Below are 21,377 nucleotides of genomic sequence, written 5' to 3' on the forward strand. Positions count from 1 at the left end.
GAACAAGTTCCACAGACGTGACTAAAATAAATTGAATAATGTGTCCCGGAACAAAGGGGGGGTCAAAATCAAAAGTAACAGTCAGTATCTGGTGTGGCCACCAGCTGCATTAAGTACTGTAGTGCATCTCCTCCTCATGGACTGCACCAGGTTTGCCAGTTCTTGCTGTGTTACCCCACTCTTCCACCAGGCACCTGCAAGTTCCCGGACATTTCTGGGGGGAATGGCCCTAGCCCTCACCCTCCGATCCAACAGGTCCCAGACATTTCTGGGGGGAATGGCCCTAGCCCTCACCCTCTGATCCAACAGGTCCCAGACATTTCTGGGGGGAATGGCCCTAGCCCTCACCCTCCGATCCAACAGGTCCCAGACATTTCTGGGGGGAATGGCCCTAGCCCTCACCCTCCGATCCAACAGGTCCCAGACATTTCTGGGGGGAATGGCCCTAGCCCTCACCCTCTGATCCAACAGGTCCCAGACATTTCTGGGGGGAATGGCCCTAGCCCTCATCCTCTGATCCAACAGGTCCCAGACGTGCTCAATGGGATTGAGATTCGGGCTCTTCGTTGGCCATTGCAGAACACTGACATTCCCGTCTTGCAGGAAATCACGCACAGAACGAGCAGTATGGCTGGTGACATCGTCATGCTGGAGGGTCATGTCAGGATGTTCCTGCAGGAAGGGTACCACATGAGGGAGGATAATGTCTTCCCTGTAACGCACAGCGTTGAGATTGCCTGCAATGACAACAAGCTCAGTCCGATGATGCTGTGACACACTGCTCCAGACCATGACGGACCCCCAACCTCCAAATCAATCCCACTCCAGAGTACAGGCCTCGGTGTAATACTCATTCCTTTGACGATAAACGCGAATCCAACCATCACCCCTGGTGAGACAAAACTGCGACTCATCAGTGAAAAGCACTTTTTGCCAGTCCTGTCTGGTCCAGCTACGGTGGGTTTGTGCCCAAAGGCGACGTTGTTACCGGTGATGTCTGGTGAGGACCTGCCTTACAACAAGCTACAAGCCCTCGGTCCAGCCTCTCTCAGCCTATTGCGGACAGTCTGAGCTGAGCACTGATGGGGGGATTGTGCGTTCCTGGTGTAACTCGTGCAGTTGTTGTTGCCATCCTGTACCTGTCCCGCAGGTGTGATGTTCGGATTTACCGATCCTGTGCAGGTGTTACACGTGGTTTGCCACCACGAGGACGATCAGCTGTCCGTCCTGTCTCCCTATAGCGCTGTCTTAGGCGTCTCACAGTACGGACATTGCAATTTTTTGCCCTGGCCAAATCTGCAGTCCTCATGCCTCCTTGCAGCACGCCTAAAGCACGTTCACGCAGATGAGCAGGGACCCTGGGCATCTTTCTTTTGGTGTTTTTCAGAGTCAGTAGAAAGGACTCTTTAGGACTCCTCTAAGTTTTCATAATTATGAACTTAATTGCCTACCGTCTGTAAGCTGTTAGTGTCTTAACGACCTTTCCACAGGTGCATGTTCATTAATTGTTTAATTAATTGCAAACAGTGTTTTAACCCTTAACAATTAGGATCTGTGAAGTTATTTGGATTTTTACAAATTATCTTTGAAAGACAAGTTCCTGGAAAAGGGATGTTTCTTTTTTTGCTGAGTTTACATAAAAGAGGGAATTTATCTGATAACTGGGGTGCTAACAACAATCCCCGACCGTTGTGCCCTTCACCAAGGCACTTAACTCACATTCCTCTACCTGTCCTGTCTGTGTTTGGTAATTGATTGGTTGATTTGTGTCCTACCTGTGCTGTCTGTGTTTGGTAATTGATTGATTGGTTTGTGTCCTAGCTGTGCTGTCTGTGTTTGGTAATTGATTGATTGGTTGATTTGTGTCCTAGCTGTGCTGTCTGTGTTTGGTAATTGATTGATTGATTGATTTGTGTCCTAGCTGTGCTGTCTGTGTTTGGTAATTGATTGATTGGTTGATTTGTGTCCTACCTATGCTGTCTGTGTTTGGTAATTGATTGATTTGTGTCCTACCTGTGCTGTCTGTGTTTGGTAATTGATTGATTGGTTGGTGTCCTACTTGTGCTGTCTGTGTTTGGTAATTGATTGATTGATTTGTGTCTTAGCTGTGCTGTCTGTGTTTGGTAATTGATTGATTGATTTGTGTCCTACCTGTGCTGTCTGTGTTTGGTAATTGATTGATTGATTGATTTGTGTCCTACCTGTGCTGTCTGTGTTTGGTAATTGATTGATTGATTGGTGTCCTACCTGTGCTGTCTGTGTTTGGTAATTGATTGATTGATTGGTGTCCTACCTGTGCTGTCTGTGTTTGGTAATTGATTGATTGATTTGTGTCCTAGCTGTGCTGTCTGTGTTTGGTAATTGATTGATTGATTTGTGTCCTACCTGTGCTGTCTGTGTTTGGTAATTGATTGATTGATTTGTGTCTTACCTGTGCTGTCTGTGTTTGGTAATTGATTGATTTGTGTCCTACCTGTGCTGTCTGTGTTTGGTAATTGATTGATTGGTTGATTGGTGTCCTACCTGTGCTGTCTGTGTTTGGTAATTGATTGATTGGTTGGTGTCCTACCTGTGCTGTCTGTGTTTGGTAATTGATTGATTGATTGATTTGTGTCCTAGTTGTGCTGTCTGTGTTTGGTAATTGATTGATTGATTTGTGTCTTACCTGTGCTGTCTGTGTTTGGTAATTGATTGGTTGATTGGTGTCCTAGCTGTGCTGTCTGTGTTTGGTGATTGATTGATTTGTGTCCTAGCTGTGCTGTCTATGTTTGGTAATTGATTGATTGATTGATTTGTGTCCTACCTGTGCTGTCTGTGTTTGGTTATTGATTGATTGATTTGTGTCTTACCTGTGCTGTCTGTGTTTGGTAATTGATTGATTGATTTGTGTCTTACCCGTGCTGTCTGTGTTTGGTAACTGATTGGTGTCCTAGCTGTGCTGTCTGTGTTTGGTAATTGATTGATTTGTGTCCTAGCTGTGCTGTCTGTGTTTGGTAATTGATTGATTGATTTGTGTCTTACCTGTGCTGTCTATGTTTGGTAATTGATTGATTGGTGGGTGTCTTACCTGTGCTGTCTGTGTTTGGTAATTGATTGATTGATTGATTTGTGTCCTAGCTGTGCTGTCTGTGTTTGGTAATTGATTGATTGATTGATTTGTGTCCTAGCTGTGCTGTCTGTGCTTGGTAATTGATTGATTGATTGATTTGTGTCCTACCTGTGCTGTCTGTGTTTGGTAATTTATTGATTTGTGTCCTACCTGTGCTGTCTGTGTTTGGTAATTGATTGATTTGTGTCTTAGCTGTGCTGTCTGTGTTTGGTAATTGATTGATTGATTTTTGTCCTAGCTGTGCTGTCTGTGTTTGGTAATTGATTGATTGATTGATTTGTGTCCTACCTGTGCTGTCTGTGTTTGGTAATTGATTGATTGATTTGTGTCTTACCTGTGCTGTCTGTGTTTGGTAATTGATTGATTGATTTGTGTCTTACCTGTGCTGTCTGTGTTTGGTAATTGATTGATTTGTGTCCTACCTGTGCTGTCTGTGTTTGGTAATTGATTGATTGATTTGTGTCTTACCTGTGCTGTCTGTGTTTGGTAATTGATTGATTTGTGTCCTACCTGTGCTGTCTGTGTTTGGTAATTGATTGATTGATTTGTGTCTTACCTGTGCTGTCTGTGTTTGGTAATTGATTGATTTGTGTCCTACCTGTGCTGTCTGTGTTTGGTAATTGATTGATTGGTTGATTGGTGTCCTACCTGTGCTGTCTGTGTTTGGTAATTGATTGATTGGTTGGTGTCCTACCTGTGCTGTCTGTGTTTGGTAATTGATTGATTGATTGATTTGTGTCCTAGTTGTGCTGTCTGTGTTTGGTAATTGATTGATTGATTTGTGTCTTACCTGTGCTGTCTGTGTTTGGTAATTGATTGGTTGATTGGTGTCCTAGCTGTGCTGTCTGTGTTTGGTGATTGATTGATTTGTGTCCTAGCTGTGCTGTCTATGTTTGGTAATTGATTGATTGATTGATTTGTGTCCTACCTGTGCTGTCTGTGTTTGGTTATTGATTGATTGATTTGTGTCTTACCTGTGCTGTCTGTGTTTGGTAATTGATTGATTGATTTGTGTCTTACCTGTGCTGTCTGTGTTTGGTAACTGATTGGTGTCCTAGCTGTGCTGTCTGTGTTTGGTAATTGATTGATTTGTGTCCTAGCTGTGCTGTCTGTGTTTGGTAATTGATTGATTGATTTGTGTCTTACCTGTGCTGTCTATGTTTGGTAATTGATTGATTTGTGTCCTAGCTGTGCTGTCTGTGTTTGGTAATTGATTGATTGATTGGTGGGTGTCTTACCTGTGCTGTCTGTGTTTGGTAATTGATTGATTGATTGATTTGTGTCCTAGCTGTGCTGTCTGTGTTTGGTAATTGATTGATTGATTTGTGTCCTACCTGTGCTGTCTGTGTTTGGTAATTGATTGATTGATTTGTGTCCTACCTGTGCTGTCTGTGTTTGGTAATTGATTGATTGGTTTGTGTCCTAGCTGTGCTGTCTGTGTTTGGTAATTGATTGATTGATTGATTTGTGTCCTAGCTGTGCTGTCTGTGTTTGGTAATTGATTGATTGATTGATTTGTGTCCTACCTGTGCTGTCTGTGTTTGGTAATTGATTGATTTGTGTCTTAGCTGTGCTGTCTGTGTTTGGTAATTGATTGATTGATTTTTGTCCTAGCTGTGCTGTCTGTGTTTGGTAATTGATTGATTGATTGATTTGTGTCCTACCTGTGCTGTCTGTGTTTGGTAATTGATTGATTGATTTGTGTCCTACCTGTGCTGTCTGTCAAATCAAATCAAATCAAATGTATTTATTTAGCCCTTCGTACATCAGCTGATATCTCAAAGTGCTTTACAGAAACCCAGCCTAAAACCCCAAACAGCAAGCAATGCAGGTGTAGAAGCACATATGTGTTTGGTAATTGATTGATTGATTTGTGTCCTAGCTGTGCTGTCTGTGTTTGGTAATTGATTGATTGGTGGGTGTCCTACCTGTGCTGTCTGTGTTTGGTAATTGATTGATTGATTTGTGTCCTACCTGTGCTGTCTGTGTTTGGTAATTGATTGATTGATTTGTGTCCTACCTGTGCTGTCTGTGTTTGGTGGCCAGGGCCCGATGTAGCTCCTCTATAATACAGCTGGGGGGCGGTGGGGGTCGCAGTGGTCCCAGGTGAGGGGAACCGGTAGGGGTGGAGATCCGTCCTCGCAGCAAGGAACCCTGGGTAGTCCTGGGCAATGTGAAGTTCCTGGGTAGAGTGGCTGGAGACTTCTTCCTCTCTAGGTTAGGATCCGACTTAGGGAAGGGGTGAGGACCTGTAGTGAGGGGAAGAATAATATAATGTTAATATTAGTTAATGTAATGGTGAACGTTCTGGGTAGAGTGGCTGGAGATCTCTTCCTCTCTAGGTTAGGACAATAATATCATGTTAATGTTAATATACTCGCAATGGTGATGTTCCTGGGTGAACTTCTTCACAGGATACGGTGAGGATGTGTTATCAGACTTATAAGTGTCATCAGTTACTTATAAGATAAACCCAGAGGCGCAACATCGCAAAACTTCCGGGAAGACTTGCGACAAACACCAAACAGACCAGGCCCGGGTTAAGAGAAGTGAAAAATTCTTCCTTAGTTAATTTTCTCGAAACCTAAAGGCACAACCTAAATTCCAGCCAATGTCTGAAGTAGTTGAACATGGTATTACTCCAACCTCGTGAAACTGACACGTTTTCATGTTCCTCAAAAACAACTTCATATCGAAGGAGTACCTTTGATTTGACGGCCTGCATGTGCGCAGTTCGACGCAAGACGACCCTTTGACCCGAGGAAAGGACAAAGGGTGGACAGAATTTGTTTTGGAGATGCAGTTTCTGCCTGTCTTCATACTGTACTGTCTTTGATACTATGATGGTCCGTGACAGTTTCTGCCTGTCTTCATACTGTACTGTCTTTGATACTATGATGGTCTGTGACAGTTTCTGCCTGTCTCTGTACGGTACTGTCTTTGATACTATGATGGTCTGTGACAGTTTCTGCCTGTCTTTGTACGGTACTGTCTTTGATACTATGATGGTCCATGACAGTTTCTGCCTGTCTTCATACTGTACTGTCTTTGATACTATGATGGTCTGTGACAGTTTCTGCCTGTCTCTGTACGGTACTGTCTTTGATACTATAATGGTCTGTGACAGTTTCTGCCTGTCTTTGTACGGTACTGTCTTTGATACAATGATGGTCTGTGACAGTTTCTGCCTGTCTTCATGCTGTACTGTCTTTGATACTATGATGGTCCGTGACAGTTTCTGCCTGTCTTTGTACGGTACTGTCTTTGAAACTATGATGGTCTGTGACAGTTTCTGCCTGTCTTCATACTGTACTGTCTTTGATACTATGATGGTCCGTGACAGTTTCTGCTTGTCTTTGTACGGTACTGCCTTTGATACTATGATGGTCAGTTTCTGCCTGTCTTCATACTGTATTGTCTTTGATACTATGATGGTCCGTGACAGTTTCTGCCTGTCTTTGTACGGTACTGTCTTTGAAACTATGATGGTCTGTGACAGTTTCTGCCTGTCTTCATACTGTACTGTCTTTGATACTATGATGGTCCGTGACAGTTTCTGCCTGTCTCTGTACGGTACTGTCTTTGATACTATGATGGTCTGTGACAGTTTCTGCTTGTCTTTGTATGGTACTGTCTTTGATACTATGATGGTCAGTTTCTGCCTGTCTTCATACTGTACTGTCTTTGATACTATGATGGTCTGTGACAGTTTCTGCCTGTCTTCATACTGTATTGTCTTTGATACTATGATGGTCCGTGACAGTTTCTGCTTGTCCTCATACTGTACTGTCTTTGATACTATGATGGTCTGTGACAGTTTCTGCCTGTCTTCATACTGTACTGTCTTTCAAAACTATGATGGTCTGTGACAGTTTCTGCCTGTCTTCATACGGTACTGTCTTTGAAACTATGATGGCCCCCTGTCAGCCCAAGTGTGACGTCTAGTTCACTGACCATCTTAAGAATCGGAACCTTTTTTTTAAATTCCTGAGCCTGTAGTCCAGGACCTGAAGCAAGGATATGCATATTCATGGTACCATTGGAAAGGAAACACTTTGAAGTTTATGGAAATGTGAAAGGGCTTTTTATTTATTTTTATTTCACCTTTTTTCAACCAGGTAGGCCAGTTGAGAACAAGTTCTGCGACGTAAGATTAGGGAGGTAAAGGCAATAAATAGGCCATAGTGGCGAAATAATTACAATTTAACAATTAAACACTGGAGTGATAGATGTGCAGAAGATGAATGTGCAAGTAGAGATACTGGGGTGCAAAGGAGAAAAAATATATATGGGGATGAGGTAGTTGGGTGGGCTATTTACAGATGCAATGATCGGTAAGCTGCTCTGACAGCTGATGCTTAAAGTTAGAGAGGGAGATATGAGACTCCAGCTTCAGTGATTTTTGCAATTCGTTCCAGTCATTGGCAGCAGAGAACTGGAAGGAAAGGCAGCCAAAGGAGAAGTTGGTTTGAGGGTAACCAGTGAAATATATGTGCTGGAGTGTGTGCTACGGGTGGGTGCTGCTATGGTGACCAGTGAGCTGCTTTACCTAGCAAAGATTAATAGATGGCCTGGAGCCAGTGGGTTTGGCGACGAATATGAAGCGAGGCCTGCCAACGACAGCATACAGTTCGCAGTGGTGGGTAGTAGTGGGGCTTTAGTGACAAAATGGATGGGACTGTGATAGACTACATCCAATTTGCTGAGTAGAGTGTTGGAGGATATTTTGTAAATGACATCGCCGAAGTCAAGGATCGATAGGATAGTCAGTTTTACGAGGGTATGTTTGGCAGCATGAGTGAAGGATGCTTTGTTTGCGAAATAGGAAGCCGATTCTAGATTTAATTTTGGATTGAAGATGCATAATGTGAGTCTGGAAGGAGAGTTAACAGTCTAACCAGACACCTAAGTATATGTAGTTGTCCACACATTCTAAGTCAGAACTGTCCAGAGTAGTGATGCTGGTCAGGCGGGCAGGTGCGGGCAGCGATCGGTTGAAGAGCATGCATTTAGTTTTTCTAGCACTTAAGAGCAATTTGAGGCCACGGAAGGAGAGTTGTATGGCATTGAAGCTCGTCTGGAGGTTAGTTAACACAGTGTCCAAAGAAGTGCCAGAAGTATACAGAATTGTGTCATCTGCGTAGAGGTGGATCAGAGAATCACCAGCAGCAAGAGCGACATCATTTATATATACAGAGCGCGAGAATTGAACCCTGTGGTACCCCCATAGACACTGCCAGAGGTCCGGACAACAGGCCCTCTGATTGGACACACTGAACTCTATCTGAGAAGTAGCTGGTGAACCAGGCGAGGCAGTCATTTGAGAAACCAAGGCTGTTGAGTCTGCCAATAAAAATGTGGTGATTGACAGAGTCGAAAGCCTTGGCCAGGTTGATGAATACGGCTGCACAGTATTGTCTTTTATCGATGGCGGTTATGATATCGTTTAGGACCGTGAGAGTGGCTGAGGTGCACCCATGACCAGCTCGGAAACCAGATTGTATAGCGGAGAATGTATGGTGGGATTCGAAATGGTCGATGATCTGTTTGTTACCTTGGCTTTCGAAGACTTTAGAAAGGCAGGGTAAGATAGATATAGGTCTGTCTCATTTTTGGTCTAGAGTGTCACCCCGTACGAAGAAGGGGAAGACCGCGGCAGCTTTCCAATCTTTAGGGATCTCAGACGATACGAAAGAGAGGATGAATAGGCTAGTAATAGGGGCTGCAACAATTGCAAAAATTGTAATCATTTTAGAAAGAGAGGGTCCAGATTGTCTTGCCCAGCTGATTTGTAGGGGTCCAGATTTTGCCGCTCTTTCAGAACATCAGCTATCTGGATTTGGGTGAAGGAGAAATGGAGAGGCTTGGGCAAGTTGCTGTGGGTGGTGCAGAGCTGTTGAGGTAGGGGTAGCCAGGTGGAAAGCATGGCCAGGCATAGAAAAATGCTTATTGAAATTCTCGATTATCGTAGATTTATCGGTGGTGACAGTGTTACCTAGCCTCAGTGCAGTGGGCAGCTGGGAGGAGGTGCTCTTATTCTCCATGGACTTCACAGTGTCCCAGAACTTTTGAAGTTTGTGCTACAGCATGTACATTTCTTTATGAAAAAGCTAGCATTTGCTTTCCTAACTGCCTGTGTATATTTGTTCCTAACTTCCCTGAAAAGTTGCATATCGCAGGGGCTATTCGATGCTAATGCAGAACGCCACAGGATGTTTTTGTGCTGGTCAAGGGCAGTCAGGTCTGGAGAGAACCAAGGGCTATATCTATTCCTGGTTCTAACTTTTTTGAATGGGGCATGCTTATTTAAGATGGTTGAGGAAAGCACTTTTGAAGAATAACCAGGCATCCTCTACTGACGGAATGAGGTAATCCTTCCTGGATACCCCGGCAAGGTCAATTAAAAAGGCCTGCTCGCTGAAGTGTTTTAGGGAGCGTTTGACAGTGATGAGGGGTGGTCGTTTGACCGCGGACCCATTACGGACGCAGGCAATGAGGCAGTGATTGCTGAGATCCTGGTTGAAGACAGCAGAGGTGTATTTAGAGGGCAGGTTGGTCAGGATGATACTGTATCTATGAGGATGTCCGTGTTTACAGATTTTGGGTTGTACTGTGGTAGGTTCCATGATAATTTGTGTGAGATTGAGGGCATCCAGTTTAGATTGTAGGACAGTCGTGTTGTTAAGCATAACCCAGTTTAGGCCACCTAACAGTTCAAACTCTGAAGATAAATGGGGGGCAATTAATTCACATATGGTGTCCAGGGCACAGCTGGGGGCTGAGGGGGGTCTATAACAAGCGGCAACAGTGAGAGACTTATTTCTGGAAAGGTGGATTTTTAAAAGTAGAAGCTCAAACTTTTTGGCACAGACCTGGATAGCATGACAGAACTCTGCAGGCTATCTCTGCAGTAGATTGCAACTCCACCCCCTTCGGCAGTTCTATCTTGTCGGAAAATGTAGTAGTTGGGGGTGGAAATTTCAGAATATTTGGTGGCCTTCCTAAGCCAGGATTCAGACACAGCTAGGACATCAGGGTTGGCAGAGTGTGCTAAAGCAATGAATAAAACTAAGTTAGATACAAACAGGACCTGAGTTCGAGGCTGGGGCCGACAGGTAAATAAAATGAGGTACCATGCTATTGAAATAGTCCAGGGGGCATCAGCTACAGTGCCTTGCGAAAGTATTCGGCCCCCTTGAACTTTGCAACCTTTTGCCACATTTCAGGCTTCAAACATAAAGATATAAAACTGTATTTTTTTGTGAAGAATCAACAACGAGTGGGACACAATCATGAAGTGGAACGACATTTATTGGATATTTCAAACTTTTTTAACAAATCAAAAACTGAAAAATTGGGCGTGCAAAATTATTCAGCCCCCTTAAGTTAATACTTTGTAGCGCCACCTTTTGCTGCGATTACAGCTGTAAGTCGCTTGGGGTATGTCTCTATCAGTTTTGCACATCGAGAGACTGACATTTTTTCCCATTCCTCCTTGCAAAACAGCTCGAGCTCAGTGAGGTTGGATGGAGAGCATTTGTGAACAGCAGTTTTCAGTTCTTTCCACAGATTCTCGATTGGATTCAGGTTTGGACTTTGACTTGGCCATTCTAACACCTGGATATGTTTATTTTTGAACCATTCCATTGTGGATTTTGCTTTATGTTTTGGATCATTGTCTTGTTGGAAGACAAATCTCCGTCCCAGTCTCAGGTCTTTTGCAGACTCCATCAGGTTCTCTTCCAGAATGGTCCTGTATTTGTCTCCATCCATCTTCCCATCAATTTTAACCATCTTCCCTGTCCCTGCTGAAGAAAAGCAGGCCCAAACCATGATGCTGCCACCACCATGTTTGACAGTGGGGATGGTGTGTTCAGCTGTGTTGCTTTTACGGCAAACATAACGTTTTGCATTGTTGCCAAAAAGTTCAATTTTGGTTTCATCTGACCAGAGCACCTTCTTCCACATGTTTGGTGTGTCTCCCAGGTGGCTTGTGGCAAACTTTAAACAACACTTTTTATGAATATCTTTAAGAAATGGCTTTCTTCTTGCCACTCTTCCATAAAGGCCAGATTTGTGCAATATACGACTGATTGTTGTCCTATGGACAGAGTCTCCCACCTCAGCTGTAGAGCTCTGCAGTTCATCCAGAGTGATCATGGGCCTCTTGGCTGCATCTCTGATCAGTCTTCTCCTTGTATGAGCTGAAAGTTTAGAGGGACGGCCAGGTCTTGGTAGATTTGCAGTGGTCTGATACTCCTTCCATTTCAATATTATCACTTGCACAGTGCTCCTTGGGATGTTTAAAGCTTGGGAAATCTTTTTGTATCCAAATCCGGCTTTAAACTTCTTCACAACAGTATCTCGGACCTGCCTGGTGTGTTCCTTGTTCTTCATGATGCTCTCTGCGCTTTTGACGGCCCTCTGAGACTATCACAGTGCAGGTGCATTTATACGGAGACTTGATTACACACAGGTGGATTGTATTTATCATCATTAGTCATTTAGGTCAACATTGGATCATTCAGAGATCCTCCCTGAACTTCTGGAGAGAGTTTGCTGCACTGAAAGTAAAGGGGCTGAATAATTTTGCACGCCCAATTGTTCAGTTTTTGATTTGTTAAAAAAGTTTGAAATATCCAATAAATGTCGTTCCACTTCATGATTGTGTCCCACTTGTTGTTGATTCTTCACAAAAAAATAAAGTTTTATATCTTTATGTTTGAAGCCTGAAATGTGGCAAAAGGTCGCAAAGTTCAAAGGGGCCGAATACTTTCGCAAGGCACTGTGTGTAGCCGAGTGATCATAGAGTCAAAAGAGCAGCAATAGGTGAGTCAGGGTGCTGTTCGGTAGTCACTACTACGCTGGGCGAGCAGGGGACACAGCGTTCAGAAAAGCTAGTGGGCCGGGGTTAGTAGATGGTTCTTCGGCGACATCGTAACAGAATAGCATGTTGAGACCACATTGGGCGTTCACGTCGGCAGTCCAGTCGTGATGGATCAGCGGGGCTCCGTGTCGACAATAAATGGTCCAGGCCAAGTGGCAAAGGAGGTATTGTAGCCCTAGAAGTAGTGGTATATTAACCCAGTTCAAGGCTAGCTCAAGGCTGGCTGAATGTCGTAGAATATAACACAATAGATCTGGTAAAAGATAATACAAAGTAAAACCAGCCGTTCTTTGGTATTTTTTTGTACTATCATCTTTGACATGCAAGAGAAAGGCCATAATGTATTATTCCAGCCCAGGTTCATTTGAGATTTTGGCCACTAGATGGCATCAGTGTACGTGCAAAGTGTTAGACTGATTCAATGAACCATTGCATTTCTGTTCAAAATGTTGTATCAAGACTGCCCAAATAAGCATGGAAGGGATGGAAGGGACACCGATCCCGAAGAGGTTTTTAAACTGCCCAGCCTGGACAGTTGTTAGCTAGCTGTATGAGCCTGGTTAGAGTAAGTAAGTTAGCAGGCTAGTTGGAGTTAGCTAACATGCTAACAGGCCAATAACAGAGGCTGGTTATAGTTAGCTAACATGATAACAGACCAGGAACAGGGGCTAGGGGCTGATTTGGGACTCACCCTCTAGGCTGCCCAGCCTGGTAAGTAGTTTGGGCAGGTTGGGGTGTGGGAGGTCCCATGGGGGGTCCATGGGGTGAGGTGTCTCCTGTCCCCCTCCTGTCTCAGCCTGTACCAGAAAGCTGTCCACACAGGGCTCACAGAGGGAAGTGTCCTCCTCCCCTCCGTCCTCACTCTGGTCCGCCACTGTCAAAGTGTCTTCTGTCAGATCAACAGCTGAAACAAACAAAATCAACAACAACAAAAACACAGTCCTTTGTTGAAATACACAGTTAGTTCAGGACAGTTTTCTGTCTAACTATTTGATCCTGCTTGATCAGGTTACCTGTGCTACTGTGGGTTACTGTGGGTTACCTGGGTTACTGTGGGTTACCTGGGTTACTGTGGGTTACTGTGGGTTACCTGGATTACTGTGGGTTACCTGGGTTACTGTGTGTTACTGTGGGTTACCTGTGTTACTGTGTGTTACTGTGGGTTACCTGGGTTACTGTGGGTTACCTGGGTTACTGTGGGTTACCTGGGTTACTGTGGGTTACTGTGGGTTACCTGGATTACTGTGGGTTACCTGGGTTACTGTGTGTTACTGTGGGTTACCTGTGTTACTGTGTGTTACTGTGGGTTACTGTGGGTTACCTGGGTTACTGTGGGTTACCTGGGTTACTGTGGGTTACTGTGGGTTACCTGGATTACTGTGGGTTACCTGGGTTACTGTGTGTTACTGTGGGTTACCTGTGTTACTGTGTGTTACTGTGGGTTACCTGGGTTACTGTGGGTTACCTGGGTTACTGTGGGTTACCTGGGTTACTGTGGGTTACCGTTTTAGGACCACTATTGTTTTCACTATATATTTTACCTCTTGGGGATGTTATTCGAAAACATAATGTTAACTTTCACTGCTATGCGGATGACACACAGCTGTACATTTCAATGAAACATGGTGAAGCCCCAAAATTGCCCTTGCTAGAAGCATGTGTTTCAGATATAAAGAAGTGGATGCTGCAAACTTTCTACGTTTAAACTCGGACTAAACAGAGATGCTTGTTCTAAGTCCCAAGAAACAAAGAGATCTTCTGTTGAATCTGACAATTCATCTTAATGGTTGTACAGTCGTCTCAAATAAAACTGTGAAGGACCTCGGCGTTACTCTGGACCCTGATCTCTCTTTTGAAGAACATATCAAGACCATTTCAAGGACAGCTTTTTTCCATCTACGTAACATTGCAAAAATTAGAAACTTTCTGTCCAAAAATGATGCAGAAAAATTAATCCATGCTTTTGTCACTTCTAGGTTAGACTACTGCAATGCTCTACTTCCGGCTACCCGGATAAAGCACTAAGTAAACTTCAGTTAGTGCTAAATACGACTGCTAGAATCCTGACTAGAACCAACAAATTTGATCATATTACTCCAGTGCTAGCCTCTCTACACTGGCTTCCTGTCAAAGCAAGGGCTGATTTCAAGGTTTTACTGCTAACCTACAAAGCATTACATGGGCTTGCTCCTACCTATCTCTCTGATTTGGTCCTGCCGTACATACCTACACGTACGCTACGGTCACAAGACGCAGGCCTCCTAATTGTCCCTAGAATTTCTAAGCAAACAGCTGGAGGCAGTGCTTTCTCCTATAGAGCTCCATTTTTATGGAACGGTCTGCCTACCCATGTCAGAGACGCAAACTCGGTCTCAACCTTTAAGTCTTTACTGAAGACTCATCTCTTCAGTGGGTCATATGATTGAGTGTAGTCTGGCCCAGGAGTGGGAGGGTGAACGGAAAGGCTCTGGAGCAACGAACCGCCCTTGCTGTCTCTGCCTGGCCGGTTCCCCTCTTTCCACTGGGATTCTCTGCCTCTAACCCTATTACAGGGGCATTGGCTTACTGGGGCTCTCTCATGCCGTCCCTGGAGGGGGTGCGTCACCTGAGTGGGTTGATTGACTGATGTGGTCATCCTGTCTGGGTTGGTGCCCCCCCCCCCCCCCCCCTCCCCCTTGGGTTGTGCCGTGGCGGAGGTCTTTGTGGGCTATACTCAGCCTTGTCTCAGGATGGTAAGTTGGTGGTTGAAGATATCCCTCTAGTGGTGTGGGGGCTGTGCTTTGGCAAAGTGGGTGGGGTTATATCCTTCCTGTTTGGCCCTGTCCGGGGCCACAGTGTCTCCTGACCCCTCCTGTCTCAGTCTCCAGTATTTATGCTGCAGTAGTTTATGTGTCGGGGGGCTAGGGTCAGTTTGTTATATCTGGAGTACTTCTCCTGTCCTATTCGGTGTCCTGTGTGAATCTAAGTGTGCGTTCTCTAATTCTCTCCTTCTCTCTTTCTTTCTCTCTCTCGGAGGACCTGAGCCCTAGGACCATGCCCCAGGACTACCTGACATGATGACTCCTTGCTGTCCCCAGTCCACCTGGCCGTGCTGCTGCTCCAGTTTCAACTGTTTTGCCTTATTATTATTCGACCATGCTGGTCATTTATGAACATTTGAACATCTTGGCCATGTTCTGTTATAATCTCCACCCGGCACAGCCAGAAGAGGACTGGCCACCCCACATATGCTCTCTCTAATTCTCTTTCTTTCTCTCTCTCGGAGGACCTGAGCCCTAGGACCATGCCCCAGGACTACCTGACATGATGACTCCTTGCTGTCCCCAGTCCACCTGACCGTGCTGCTGCTCCAGTTTCAACTGTTCTGCCTTATTATTACTTGACCATGCTGGTCATTTATGAACATTTGAACATCTTGGCCATGTTCTGTTATAATCTTCACCCGGCACAGCCAGAAGAGGCCACCCCACATTGCCTGGTTCCTCTCTAGGTTTCTTCCTAGGTTTTGGCCTTTCTAGGGAGTTTTTCCTAGCCACCGTGCTTCTACACCTGCATTGCTTGCTGTTTGGGGTTTTAGACTGGGTTTCTGTACAGCACTTTGAGATATCAGCTGATGTACGAAGGGCTATACATTTGATACATACATTTGATTTGATTTGATTTACTTTGTGGCCCTGTGGGTTACCTGTGTTACTGTGTGTTACTGTGGGTTACCTGGGTTAATGTGGGTTACTGTGGGTTACTGTGGGTTACCTGGGTTACTGTGGGTCACCTGGGTTACAGTGTGTTGCTTTGGGTTACTGTGTGTTACTGTGGGTTACTGTGGGTTACCTGGGTTACTGTGGGTTACTGGGTTACTGTGGGTCACCTGGGTTACAATGTGTTGCTATGGGTTACTGTGTGTTACTGTGGGTTACTGTGGGTTACCTGGGTTACTGTGGGTTACTGTGGGTTACCTGGGCTACTGTGTGTTACTGTGGGTTACCTGGGCTACTGTGTGTTACTGTGGGTTACCTGGGTTACTTTGTGTTACTGTGGGTTACCTGGGCTACTGTGTGCTACTGTGGGTTACCTGGGTTACTGTGTGTTACTGTGAGTTACCTGGGCTACTGTCAGAACCCATTCTGTCCCTGTGCGTCCCAAAGGGCACCTTATTCCCGATATGGTGAACTAATTTTAACCAGGGCCGGGCATATAGGGACTAGGGGGCCCCTTGATGAATTGGACTCCCGCTTTTTGGCCCCGGTGTAGTTTAAAAGCTAATACTACACATTTTGCTATCATATGCTAACTGGGGGGCCCTCGACCCCCAACCCCTCAAAAAATAAAATAACAATTATAATTTCTGGAGGTCGGGGGCCCCGGGGCACCTGCCCTGCGTTCTCATTCAGTAATCCGTCCCTTTGGGAGGCAGCCTGTGCCTGGTTTATATCTGACTCATGGTATAACTGCAGTGTTTCAGCTCCTTAGCAGTAGAGAGCACAGCTGACTTCCTGTGTCACCCACCAGCAGTGGGTTAGAGAACATTCCATCAAATCAAATCAAATCAGATTGTATTTTGTCGCCTAATACAAAAGGTGTAGTTGAACTTAGAGTGAAATGCTTACTTACAGGCCCTTAATCAACAACGCAGTTTTATGAAAATACCTAAATTAAAGTAAGAGATAAGAATAACAAATAATGAAAGAGCAGCAGTAAATAACAATAGCGGGACTATATACAGGGTGTTACGGTACAGAGTCAATGTGGAGGCTATATACAGGGTGTTACGGTACAGAGTCAATGTGGAGGCTATATACAGGGTATTACGGTACAGAGTCAATGTGGAGGCTATATACAGGGTGTTACGGTACAGAGTCAATGTGGAGGCTATATACAGGGTGTTACGGTACAGAGTCAATGTGGAGGCTATATACAGGGTGTTACGGTACAGAGTCAATGTGGAGGCTATATACAGGGTGTTACGGTACAGAGTCAATGTGGAGGCTATATACAGGGGGTACCGGTACAGAGTCAATGTGGAGACTATATACAGGGGGAACCGGTACAGAGTCAATGTGGAGGCTATATACAGGGTGTTACGGTACAGAGTCAATGTGGAGGCTATATACAGGGTGTTACGGTACAGAGTCAATGTGGAGGCTATATACAGGGTATTACGGTACAGAGTCAATGTGGAGGCTATATACAGGGTGTTACGGTACAGAGTCAATGTGGAGGCTATATACAGGGTGTTACGGTACAGAGTCAATGTGGAGGCTATATACAGGGTGTTACGGTACAGAGTCAATGTGGAGGCTATATACAGGGTGTTACGGTACAGAGTCAATGTGGAGGCTATATACAGGGGGTACCGGTACAGAGTCAATGTGGAGACTATATACAGGGGGAACCGGTACAGAGTCAATGTGGAGGCTATATACAGGGTGTTACGGTACAGAGTCAATGTGGAGACTATATACAGGGTGTTACGGTACAGAGTCAATGTGGAGGCTATATACAGGGGGAACCGGTACAGAGTCAATGTGGAGGCTATATACAGGGTGTTACGGTACAGAGTCAATGTGGAGACTATATACAGGGTGTTACGGTACAGAGTCAATGTGGAGGCTATATACAGGGTGTTACGGTACAGAGTCAATGTGGAGGCTATATACAGGGTGTTACGGTACAGAGTCAATGTGGAGGCTATATACAGGGTGTTACGGTACAGAGTCAATGTGGAGGCTATATACAGGGGGTACCGGTACAGAGTCAATGTGGAGACTATATACAAGGGAACCGGTACAGAGTCAATGTGGAGGCTATATACAGGGTGTTACGGTACAGAGTCAATGTGGAGACTATATACAGGGTGTTACGGTACAGAGTCAATGTGGAGGCTATATACAGGGGGAACCGGTACAGAGTCAATGTGGAGGCTATATACAGGGTGTTACGGTACAGAGTCAATGTGGAGACTATATACAGGGTGTTACGGTACAGAGTCAATGTGGAGGCTATATACAGGGTGTTACGGTACAGAGTCAATGTGGAGGCTATATACAGGGGGTACCGGTACAGAGTCAATGTGGAGGCTATATACAGGGGGTACCGGTACAGAGTCAATGTGGAGACTATATACAGGGTGTTACGGTACAGAGTCAATGTGGAGACTATATACAGGGGGTACCGGTACAGAGTCAATGTGGAGGCTATATACAGGGGGTACCGGTACAGAGTCAATGTGGAGACTATATACAGGGGGTACCGGTACAGAGTCAATGTGGAGGCTATATACAGGAGATACCGGTACAGAGTCAATGTGGAGGCTATATACAAGGGTACCGGTACAGAGTCAATGTGGAGACTATATACAGGGGGTACAGGTACAGAGTCAATGTGGAGGCTATATACAAGGGTACCGGTACAGAGTCAATGTGCGGGGGCACTGGTGTCGAGGTAATTGAGGTAATATGTACATGTAGGCAAAGTTATTAATGTGACTATGCATAGATAATAACAGAGAGTAGCAGTAGTGTAGAGGGGGGGGGGGCAATGCAAATAGTCTGGGTAGCCATTAGACTAGATGTTCAGGAGTCTTATGGCTTGGGGGTAGAAGCTGTTTAGAAGCCTCTTGGACCTAGACTTGAAGCTCCGGTACTGCTTGCCGTGCGGTAGCAGAGAGAAGAGTCTATGACTAGGGTGGCTGGAGTCTTTGACAATTTTTAGGGCCTTCCTCTGACACCGCCTGGTATAGATGTCCTGGATGGCAGGAATCTTGGCCCGGTGATGTTCTGGGCCGTACGCATTACCCTCTGTAGTGCCTTGCGGTCGGAGGCAGAGCAGTTACCATGCTAGGCAGTGATGCAACCAGTCACGATGCTCTCGATGGTGCAGCTGTAGAACCTTTTGAGGATCTGAAGACCCATGCCAAATATTCAGGGGGAATAGGTTTTGTTGTGCCCTCTTCAAAACTCTCTTGGTGTGTTTGGACCATGTTAGTTTGTTGGTGATGTGGACGCCAAGGAACTTGAAGCTCTCAACCTGCTCCACTAAAGCCCCGTCGATGAGAATGGGTGCGTGCTCAGTCCTCCTTTTCCTGTAGTCCACAATCATCTCCTTAGTCTTGATCACTTTGAGGGAATGGTTGTTGTCCTGGCACCACAAGGTCAGGTCTCTGACCTCCTCCCTATAGGCTGTCTCATCGTTGTCAGTGATCAGGCTCAAACTTAATGATGTTGTTGGAGTTGTGCCTAACCGTGCAGTCATGAGTGAACAGGGAGTACAGGAGCGGACTGAGCACGCACCCCTGAGGGGCCCTGTGTTGAGGATCAGCGTGACGGATGTGTTGCTACCTACCCTTACCACCTGGGGGCGGCCCATCAGGAAGTCCAGGATCCATTTGCAGAGGGAGGTGTTTTGTCCCAGAGTCCTTAGCTTAGTGATGAGCTATGAGGGCACTATGGTGTTGAACACTGAGCTGTAGTCAATGAACAGCATCACACACAGAAAACAGCACTAGGCAGAGTTGCAAAGCAAAAGCTATATGGGCAAAAGAACACAGACACTGGACAGAGAAACTCTGCCGAGAAGGCCAGCATCCCGGAGTCGCCTCTTCATTGTTTCTCGTTGAGACTGGACAGAGGAACTCTGCCTAGAATGCCAGCATTCCGGAGTCGCCTCTTCACTGTTGGCGTTGAGACTGGACAGAGGAACTCTGCCTGGAAGGCCAGCATCCCGGAGTCGCCTCTTCACTCTTGGCGTTGAGACTGGTGTTTTGCAGGTACTATTTAATGAAGCTGGCAGTTGAGGCGTCTGTTTCTCAAACAAGACACACTAATGTACTTGTCCTCTTGCTCAGTTGTGCACCGGGGCCTCCCACTCCTCTTTCTATTCTGGTTAGGGCCAGTTTGCTCTGTTCTGTGAAGGGAGTAGTACACAGCGTTGTACGAGATCTTCAGTTTCTTGGCAATTTCTCGTATAGAATAGCCTTAATTTCTCAGAACAAGAATAGACTGACAAGTTTCAGAAGAAAGGTTTTTGTTTCTGGACATTTTGAGCCTGTAATCGAACCCACAAATGCTGATATTCCAGATACTCAACTAGTCTAAAGAAGGCCAGTTTTATTGCTTCTTTAATCAGAACAACAGTTTTCAGCTGTGCTAACATAATTGCAAAAGGGCTTTCTAATGATCAATTACCCTTTTAAAATGATAAACTTAGCTAACACACTGTGCCATTGGAACACAGGAGAGATGGTTGCTGATAATGGGCCTCTGTACGCCTATGTAGATATTCCATTAAAAATCAGACGTTTCCAGCTACAACAGTCATTTACAACATGAACAATGTCTACACTGTATTTCTGATCAATTTGATGTTATTTTAATGGACCAAAAATGTGCTTTTCTTTCAAAAACAAGGACATTTCTAAGTGACCCCAAACTTTTGAACGGTGGTGTATATGTAAAATGTGTGTGTCAAATGTGTATGTTAAATGTATGTCAAATGTGTATTAAAATGTGTATGTTAAATGTATGTATATGTAGCAGAAAAGCTGTAAAACCCCAAGAATGGTGTCCTCCGAATGGGGGGGGGGGGGGGGGTTAATAACAATAAATAAATAGTCAGTCAGTTTCAATTTACCCACAATGCATCACAGATTTGATGCTCTCTGATACGCTAAGACTCTAGAGATTAGAGGTCAGGGTTCAGAGGTCATAGGTCCTACCTGTAGATGGGTTGTCTTCATCGCTGACCAGGTACTCTGAGGTGGTTGCCAGGGGCGCCAAAGGCTCCTCCTCCTCTCGCTCCTCTGCGTCAGATTGGCTGGGAGTGTCAGGGTCTTCTAGCCCCCCACACGCCTCACAAAACTCTACACACACACACACACACACACGCACAGACACACACACACACGCGCGCGCATGCACAAACATACACACACACAGGGACAGAAGGCATCATTACATACATGGAATTAATATGTTATTTTATTGTAATGGGTTGGCCTGTGCACCTGTGCAACTGTGCGTGCGTGTGTGCGTCCGTACCTGGTTCAATCCCCTCCAGGCCCCTATTGGCCAGTTCATCCCGGGTCCGCTCTAAAGCTGAAACACACAGCGCAACGGCCAGGGTTGTGGGTTCGATTCCCACTGGGGTCACATACCAAAAAGGAAGGAAGTCATGTGGAGACCTGAGGTTCTGTGAAATGATCAAAGGGAAGTGTCTCTCTCACCTGTGGAGTTCTGTTGGATCTTGTCGTTCTTCTTTTTCCTCCACTTCCAGGGTTTAAAGATCTGTCCCAGACTGGCCAGTTTACTGTTCCTCCTGACGGGAGGGGTCAGCACCCCCGACACCACACCCTCTGGAGCGCCTGCACCCCGCTGCTGTTCCATC

General features: G+C 45.4%; 1 protein-coding gene across 4 annotated transcripts in view; it reads right to left on the minus strand.

The window, feature by feature from the left end:
• Positions 1 to 21,377, minus strand: part of LOC110528687 (phosphatase and actin regulator 3) — a 91,636-nt gene that overhangs the window by 58,642 nt on the left and 11,617 nt on the right. For 3 of the 4 annotated variants that reach the window (XM_036984335.1, XM_036984334.1, XM_036984333.1), the window contains exons 2-6: positions 21,217 to 21,377; positions 21,032 to 21,133; positions 20,710 to 20,853; positions 12,688 to 12,900; positions 5,130 to 5,358 (exon numbers count right to left, since the gene is read on the minus strand). The exon at positions 21,217 to 21,377 is cut by the window's right edge and continues 1 nt beyond it. In XM_036984335.1, the coding sequence (XP_036840230.1) occupies positions 5,130 to 5,358; positions 12,688 to 12,900; positions 20,710 to 20,853; positions 21,032 to 21,133; positions 21,217 to 21,376 (848 nt within the window). In that variant the 5' untranslated portion in view covers position 21,377. The remainder of the gene's footprint in view (positions 1 to 5,129; positions 5,359 to 12,687; positions 12,901 to 20,709; positions 20,854 to 21,031; positions 21,134 to 21,216) is intronic. The other variant, XM_036984336.1, reaches the window with a different exon arrangement.

The sequence above is a fragment of the Oncorhynchus mykiss genome, chromosome 7 (genome assembly GCF_013265735.2).
Source record: "Oncorhynchus mykiss isolate Arlee chromosome 7, USDA_OmykA_1.1, whole genome shotgun sequence".
Lineage (NCBI taxonomy): Eukaryota > Metazoa > Chordata > Actinopteri > Salmoniformes > Salmonidae > Oncorhynchus > Oncorhynchus mykiss.